This window comes from Amyelois transitella, chromosome W (assembly GCF_032362555.1).
Source record: "Amyelois transitella isolate CPQ chromosome W, ilAmyTran1.1, whole genome shotgun sequence".
NCBI classification, from domain to species: domain Eukaryota; kingdom Metazoa; phylum Arthropoda; class Insecta; order Lepidoptera; family Pyralidae; genus Amyelois; species Amyelois transitella.
The window spans coordinates 9310654-9318244 of record NC_083536.1 but is presented as its reverse complement, the minus strand read 5'-3'; the positions used below and the strand labels follow the sequence as shown (position 1 = coordinate 9318244).

Genomic DNA, 7591 nt, shown 5'->3' with positions numbered 1-7591 from the left:
TGGATGATATTGTAATTTTTAGCCATGACCTTGAATCTCACATCCAAAAATTAAAGCTCGTTTTCTCTAAATTACGAGAACACAACTTAAAACTTCAACCCGATAAGAGTGAATTTCTCAGAAAAGAAGTTCAATACCTAGGCCATATCATTTCTGATAAAGGAGTGAAACCCGATCCCAAGAAAGTTGAATGCGTTCAAAAATTTCCAATTCCCAAAAGTCCCCGTGATATTAAGTCTTTCCTAGGCCTAGTCGGTTATTATCGTAGATTCATCGAAAATTTCTCACATATCACTAAGCCCTTAACAAACCTTCTAAAAAAGGATGTTAAGTTCATCTGGCTATCCAAACAACAAAATGCATTCGATATTCTTAAAAACAAAATAACTACTGCACCGATTCTTCAATATCCAGACTTTACTAAGCCCTTCATACTTACCACTGATGCCTCTAATTACGCTGTTTCAGCCATCTTATCGCAAGGAGAAATTAATAAAGATCTCCCTATCGCTTTTGCTTCCCGAACTCTTAATAAAGCTGAAGGAAATTATTCGACAACTGAAAAAGAATGCCTTGCCATATTGTTTGGTACTAAAGTCTTCCGCCCATACCTCTACGGTCACAAATTCCAAATAGTAACAGACCACAGACCCTTGCAGTGGCTGTTTAATTGCAAAGATCCAAGTTCTAAGCTTGTCCGTTGGCGCCTTAAACTAGAGGAATATGATTACGAAATCATATACAAAAAAGGCAAGATGAACTGTAACGCCGACTCTCTTTCCCGCAACCCTGTCCTTGCTGTTGATCCCGAAATTCCCTCCGTATCATCTGAAACTTATGAAAAATACTTACAAATTAGTCAACAATCCAACACTATTTACGATACAATAATAGAAGAACATAACGAATCCTTACTCAAAACCAAATGTAAAATGATAACTTACCCCTCTGCCATTGATTTAGACGATTCCATTCCATACTGCTCTGAAATCATAGAACTATCTAAAAATGATGATGTAACCGACATACGCGACGTAGAACGCGAATTATACACTTTTTACAGTACCAAAAACGACAAACATGTGTATACCCATTTATTTTTACGAGTACATCATTATGATGAAATATCATATAAAAACATATTTAATATGCTCAGAGACTACAGAGATATGATAACCACCTGGTACTCTGAAGAAAAAGAATTTGCAATCTCAGATTTTAATGACCCATTTCATAAAATTTCCTTTCTTAAAATTTATAATATGCTATCTTTCCTATTCCATAACACAGGTGTCAAAATACACGTATATCACAATAACATATCTTTTCCCACACCTGTCGAAGTACCAAAAATACTCAAGGACCATCATGATTCTCCCTCCGCCGGACACCCCGGCATAACACGTATGTATGACCAACTTAAAACAATATACTGGTGGAAAAACATGCGCCAAGACATAGAAAACTATGTGAAAGCCTGCAAGTCATGTCAAATAAACAAACCATTGCGACAAACTAACAAAGCCCCTATGATTATTACCTCTACCGCTAATAAACCTTTAGAAAAAATATTTCTTGACGTAGTAGGACCACTACCTGAAACTACTTTCGACAAATACAAATTTATCTTAACATTCCAAGATGACTTAACCAAATATTCCCAGGCTTATCCCATGTTGACTTGCTCTGCCCAAGAAACCGCTCAACGGTTAGTTCATTTTATTTCTCACCTTGGCATTCCTAGAATTATTGTCACTGACCAAGGAACAAATTTCTGTTCCGATGTACTAAAACAATTAGAACGTCTTTTTGGCATAAAACATATATTCGCAGCCGCACACCATCCCCAAACTTGCGGGGCACTTGAACGAAGCCATTCGACCTTAAAAGAATACCTTAGATCGTATATTGAAGAAAATTCCCATACCTGGGACTTATACTTAAATACTGCAATGTTAGCTTATAACTCGAATGTCCATTCCACAACGGGCTACCCTCCACTTGAACTCTTATTGGGTTTTAAACCGTATATACCTCAATCCATAGATCGGCTCGAAAACAGTACATACACTGACTATATTCGAGCATTAAACCACAGGCTCTATTACAGCCGTCAAAAGGCTATAACAAATATTCAAAATTCAAAAGAAAGGTCGAAACGATATTACGATTCCCACTCTAAACCAATAACATATAGTGCGGGTGATATGGTTTACATAAGATGTCACCATAAACAAAATAAAGCTCTCTCACCCGTGTGGAAAGGCCCTTATAAAATAATAAAAATAAACGGTAATCACACCGTCACTGTAGTTATAAATAGAAGACACGTTCGTTATCATTATGATGAAATAAAACCCGCCTCCTAGTGTATGTCTCATTGTCCACAGATTTGCCGCGACAGTGAACGGGAGCACGTATATAACGCAGATAACCAGCAGTCCAGGAATTTATTTCGATCAATCTCTAGATGTTAAGTTTATCCACGATAGTTGGAATGTTGTAACGTACATCGACTTGTCTCATATTCAACCTCATTTAGATAACGTGGAATACCTATTTGAAAGAATTTCTAAATATTGTGTCTCTTCTCAGTCATCATCGAAAATCCAATCAGACTGTACTAACTCTCTTAATTCTCTAGAGTCCCAACATGCTAACAACGTAAAAAAGTTTTCTTCAATATCTTATTTAGTACAAGTGCAACAAACAAAACGTTCTAAACGCGGATTAGTTGATTTAGGAGGCTCGATATTAAAAACTTTCTTCGGAACATTAGATGCTAGTGACGCAATTATATACACCGACGCAATAAATCAAGTACAGTCGAGCGAAAAACAGTTAGCACATCTTATGCAAGATAATATCCACGTCATAAAATCAACAGTATCTACATTCAATAGTACAATGTCAAAAATAAAAGAAAACGAGAGTCGACTAAACCATAACTTAAACATCATAGAAAAAGCCTTTGAAACTCTCACAAATTCAAACGATAAATTAGAAATGAAGTCTCAATTATCTCTGCTACTTCATTCGCTAGAAGGTATAATAATGTCTCTATCTTTCGATATCGATGACCTGAATAACGCAATATTATTTAGTAAAATGAATATTTTGCACCCGACTGTACTCAGTCCACAGCGACTTTATGAAGAACTTGAGCTATATAAAAACAATATACCTAAACATTCCGAGTTGCCAGTATCTTTGACTCTGCAAAACGTTCATGAGCTAATTAATGTATCTGATATCATATGTTATCTCCATGATAATAAGTTAATTATTGTAGTAAAAGTTCCTCTCGTTTTGCCTCAAACATATAATTTATTTCATTCTATCCCTTTACCTACCCCCTATAACAGCCAGACTCCTGATACTTATGTTCTAATTGCACCTAATAAACCATATTTGGCAATAACTGTAGATAGATTATTTTACTCACAATTTGATGATGTTAAAGAGTGTAAAGTGATACAAAACCAGTGTTACGTATGTGCGTTAAAAAACGTTTACTCGTCTATAGCCAACCCAGTGTGTGAGACAGTACTGTTAACCGACGTAGTTCAAAAGTTACCCAAATCGTGCCAAACAAAACTCTTACACGGCTCTATAGACTTCTTCCAGAAGATAACTAACGACAGGTGGATCTTCGTGCAATCAGAACCGGGTAAAGGACATATAACGTGTGAAAAGCCTTATTCTAACGTAGACGAAATCTTGTTCGGAACTGGTATTTTACATCTACCCAAAACATGTCAAGCTTTTTATAAAACTTTATCTTTTAGTGCTACTGATACATTAACCTCTAACATATCTATTTCTATATCTAGTTATAATATTGTCAATGACGACTGTTGCGTCTCTAATAAGATAAACACTTCTATTTCTAAGCTACCGTTTGTAAAACTTAATGAAGTAAATAACCTTGATTCTCTGCTACAAGCTAGTTTACATCTAAATGAATTTGAGAAAGAACTGAATAAAGTCCAACAACCCACTCATTTAGAAAAGTATAGCACTCATTATATCTCACTGATTTATGTAATTACAACTATAATATTGTTATACCTATTATATAAAAGTAGAAAATACATATGTTCTCAAAGCTCGGGTTGTTGCATTAATATTTATAACCAATGTCATAATAAGAAAACCAAGAGAAGTGTTAAGTCAATAAAAGATATTTCACCTAGACCTGAGTATACCTCAGACTCATCAGATAAAGAATCTGTGAGATCTTTACCAATACCTACAAAAAGGAATATCTTAGATTAAGTAAATAAAAAAAAATACTTACTGATAACACTTCAATTATAGTTACTACTGATTTATTATATTACTTACTTAATAACTTTTATCGAATTTCTTATGCAAATTCTAATCTTAGACTTCATTAAGAGTGTATTAAAACTCATCCTATACTTTATCCTATATATATATATATAAAAAAAGCTTATATAAAGTTATAAACCTTATTATTAAATTAATTGTAATGTAATATTAAATACTTAGAATAAATATACTTAAGTAGACTTAAGTCTGTATTTTGAAAGAATGTCATGAGCCTCTAATTGTAATCTCTCATCCCTTCAGGTGATGTTCGATCTTAACGGGGGGGGTGTTACGATAGCATTTACCCCTAAATGTTATAAAATAATATCGCTGACGCATATTCACTGCATCAGCGACCTAGTTATTACTACACATTTGTTTTAGCATGATTTGATTGAGTCAGTCCGTTCTCGACATTCTTTCCATATACAATTTCATAATTTAATTTCTATTCTTTGTATTTTGTTCTCAAAATAAACAGTTTAATTATAAATTTCTTTTTTTAAAAAGAGACATTTTTCGGACCCCGTAACAGTACGAATGTGGGCTTTTGTATTTTTCTACATTTAATTCTATACCTAACATAGACGCAAAAAATAACAAATTTTTCTATGGTGTTGCGTAAACTAATGCTTGTTTGTAGCTGTCTGTGGGTATGCCGGAATAAAAACGTCTATATCCACGCAAATACACTTTAATGGACACACGTACAGTTTATAGAAATAAAGAAGGAGCACAGAGAAAAGAAAGATAGTCCAAGCGAAACACAAGAAGCAGGGATAGAAAGTTCTTAAACACAAAACTAGCAAATTAGCGATTCACGTAAGACGCGATACAATGGCAAGCGACGTGAGGTCTGCGGTGCATAGGTGAATCATAACTAGTAAGGTATCGGCCGGCCGGCCGTGTCCGGCGCATCATAGGTACTCGTAGCTATACAGCTATGATGCGTTATCCTTGCATTAGTTTGCCGCCCGGCTTTGCGTGTCGATTATATTTTGTAAATGTGTAAATATAAATTAATATATAAGTTGTAAATAATATGTAATTAGAAAATATTATTAAATACTATAAATTATATTAATATATAGGTAATTATTATATAAATAATGATAAATAGAAATAGGTTCCCTACATGTTGATATAAATTAACACCCAAAATAGAAACAATGCCGACTAAAAGGAAGGGGTAGGTACTTACAGGTAATTTTTTGTGAATTTGGCTTGCTGTTAATCTTCTGTCCCCGGGGCACTGTTCCTTGTCTTAGAGGTGAACGAATTGAATAATTATCACACAGCAGTAATCACTTTTGGGTATATTTGAGTATTTTTAATTTTGTTATGCGCGCGAGCTTGCGTGACTTCGATCTTTTTTCGACTACTTGTTGGCGCGACCGCCCGGGAGGGGGTTGCAATCTTGACGTGTAGATGTCACAGGAAGATACTAGATGGCGTTGTAGGTAAGGAAAAGGATTTTAGTCGGTTACCTAACATTTCCCCCCACCGAAATCAACATTGATTTCAAAATGGATAAACACAGAATAAATAATGTTTTGAGTACAATACGAGAACTTACGAGATCAGTGTACCTGTTCGAGATAAAATAGGTATTATCTAGATATAGAATATTTTAAGTGGACTGTATAAATGTGGATATAAATATACTATATATAACTATAAATATTATTTAACTTTATTACTTAACTATATATATATGTATGTTATATTGAATGAATTTGAAAATGATAATGTATCTATTCATCCTGCTCTTTTGGGAGAGGACTCAATTTAGTGACAGGGCGCTGCAGTCGCGAATTTTGCGTTCGAACGGTAACAACGCGAACCCTTCCATCAAGTCCGGGATGAATTTTTTCGACACGTCCTAGGCTCCATTGTTGGCATGGAATGTTGTCGTTATGGATCAAAACTAAGTCATCTACGGATAAGTTAGGTGTGTCAACTAGCCATTTTTGTCTTTGCTGCAATGTACGGTCGCGTTCATAATTGCAGTCATAGTTCGCAAAACTTTATAGCTTGCAGTCACCGCTGTCACTCACACATTCACACAAATAACACAATAAACAACAAGCGGTGAAGCTTGGGTAACGCGCCATCAAAAAGAGGGTAGTGTAAAAAGTCGCCGCGCAGCGGCCGTCGTCCGCTTATCAACACAGCGACACGCCACACAGCGGAGATCCATGGTGGAACAGTACGAAAATAATGGCTTCATAGCGACCAGAACATTTGCGGAACAGTTCGACACATCAGTGGTTACTGTTCGTCGAGTTTGCACCGTGAGGGACTACACCACAGACACCCAGCAAGAAAGCCGTATTTATCCGAAATAAATAAGCAAAAACATTTAGAATTTGCTTGGCAGTATTTGGATTTTGACTGGAAAAAAGTTCGTTTACGTCATCGCAACATTGTAGGCTTCATTTATGGCGTAGAAGTGCAAATCGGTATGAAGAAAAAAATATTGTGCCAAATATGGAGTCTGGACGCATATCTGTAAATATGTGGGGTTGGATGAGTGCTGCTGGACCTGGGGAACAGGTGTGGATAGCAGGACGCGCTACAGCTGCTCATTATGTGCAAGTGCTGAAAGAAACCATGTTACCAATTGTGCGGTGTATTTATCCGATTGATGATATGCCAACAATATAAATTGTGCAAGACAACTAACTACCCTGTGCATCGAGTCCATATAGTGCGTGAAAGGTTCTGCCAGTTTATATTAAAACTACTTATTACTTAGATAGTATTTTAAGGACAGCTTCAATATCTTTTCTTTATGAAAACGAATAATTAAGCTGTAACCTTAATAACAGGAGATAAGTAGATGATACAATTAGTATAATATGCTATATGTATAGCTTTATATAATCATCAATATGTAAACAAAAGTATAGGTAAACTGTTTCAATAAAATTTACTAATTTTAATTATTGAATGTTTTATTTTGCTCCCTCTTGTTTAATATTTCTTGCTGATTTCCGTGTTTGAAGACACGGGTATTGTAATTCTTAGATATCAGTTAGTTAGTTAGTCAGTCAGTTACTTAGTTCAAATGGCACCTTGAAACATTAAAAATTGTCAGTAACACTATTTTTTTTGTAAATCGACAAAAAATACTTGAATAACTTCGGAATCCAAGTAACGCTAGTAACTAGAACAAGCGAGTGTGAGCAAGCGAGATTATCTAATATATCTTAGATCTCACTTGCTCACACGAATTAATAAAATTGCTACCCAA

General features: G+C 35.1%; 1 protein-coding gene across 1 annotated transcript; it reads left to right on the top strand.

The window, feature by feature from the left end:
- Positions 1 to 2355: 2355 nt before the first annotated feature.
- On the top strand, positions 2356 to 4822 carry LOC132904164 (uncharacterized; the record flags this gene model as incomplete). The annotated part of the gene is made up of 1 exon (XM_060954080.1): positions 2356 to 4822. A coding segment is annotated over one exon (1923 nt), but the record flags the coding sequence as incomplete, so codon positions are not given.
- Between the last annotated feature and the right edge of the window lie 2769 nt (positions 4823 to 7591).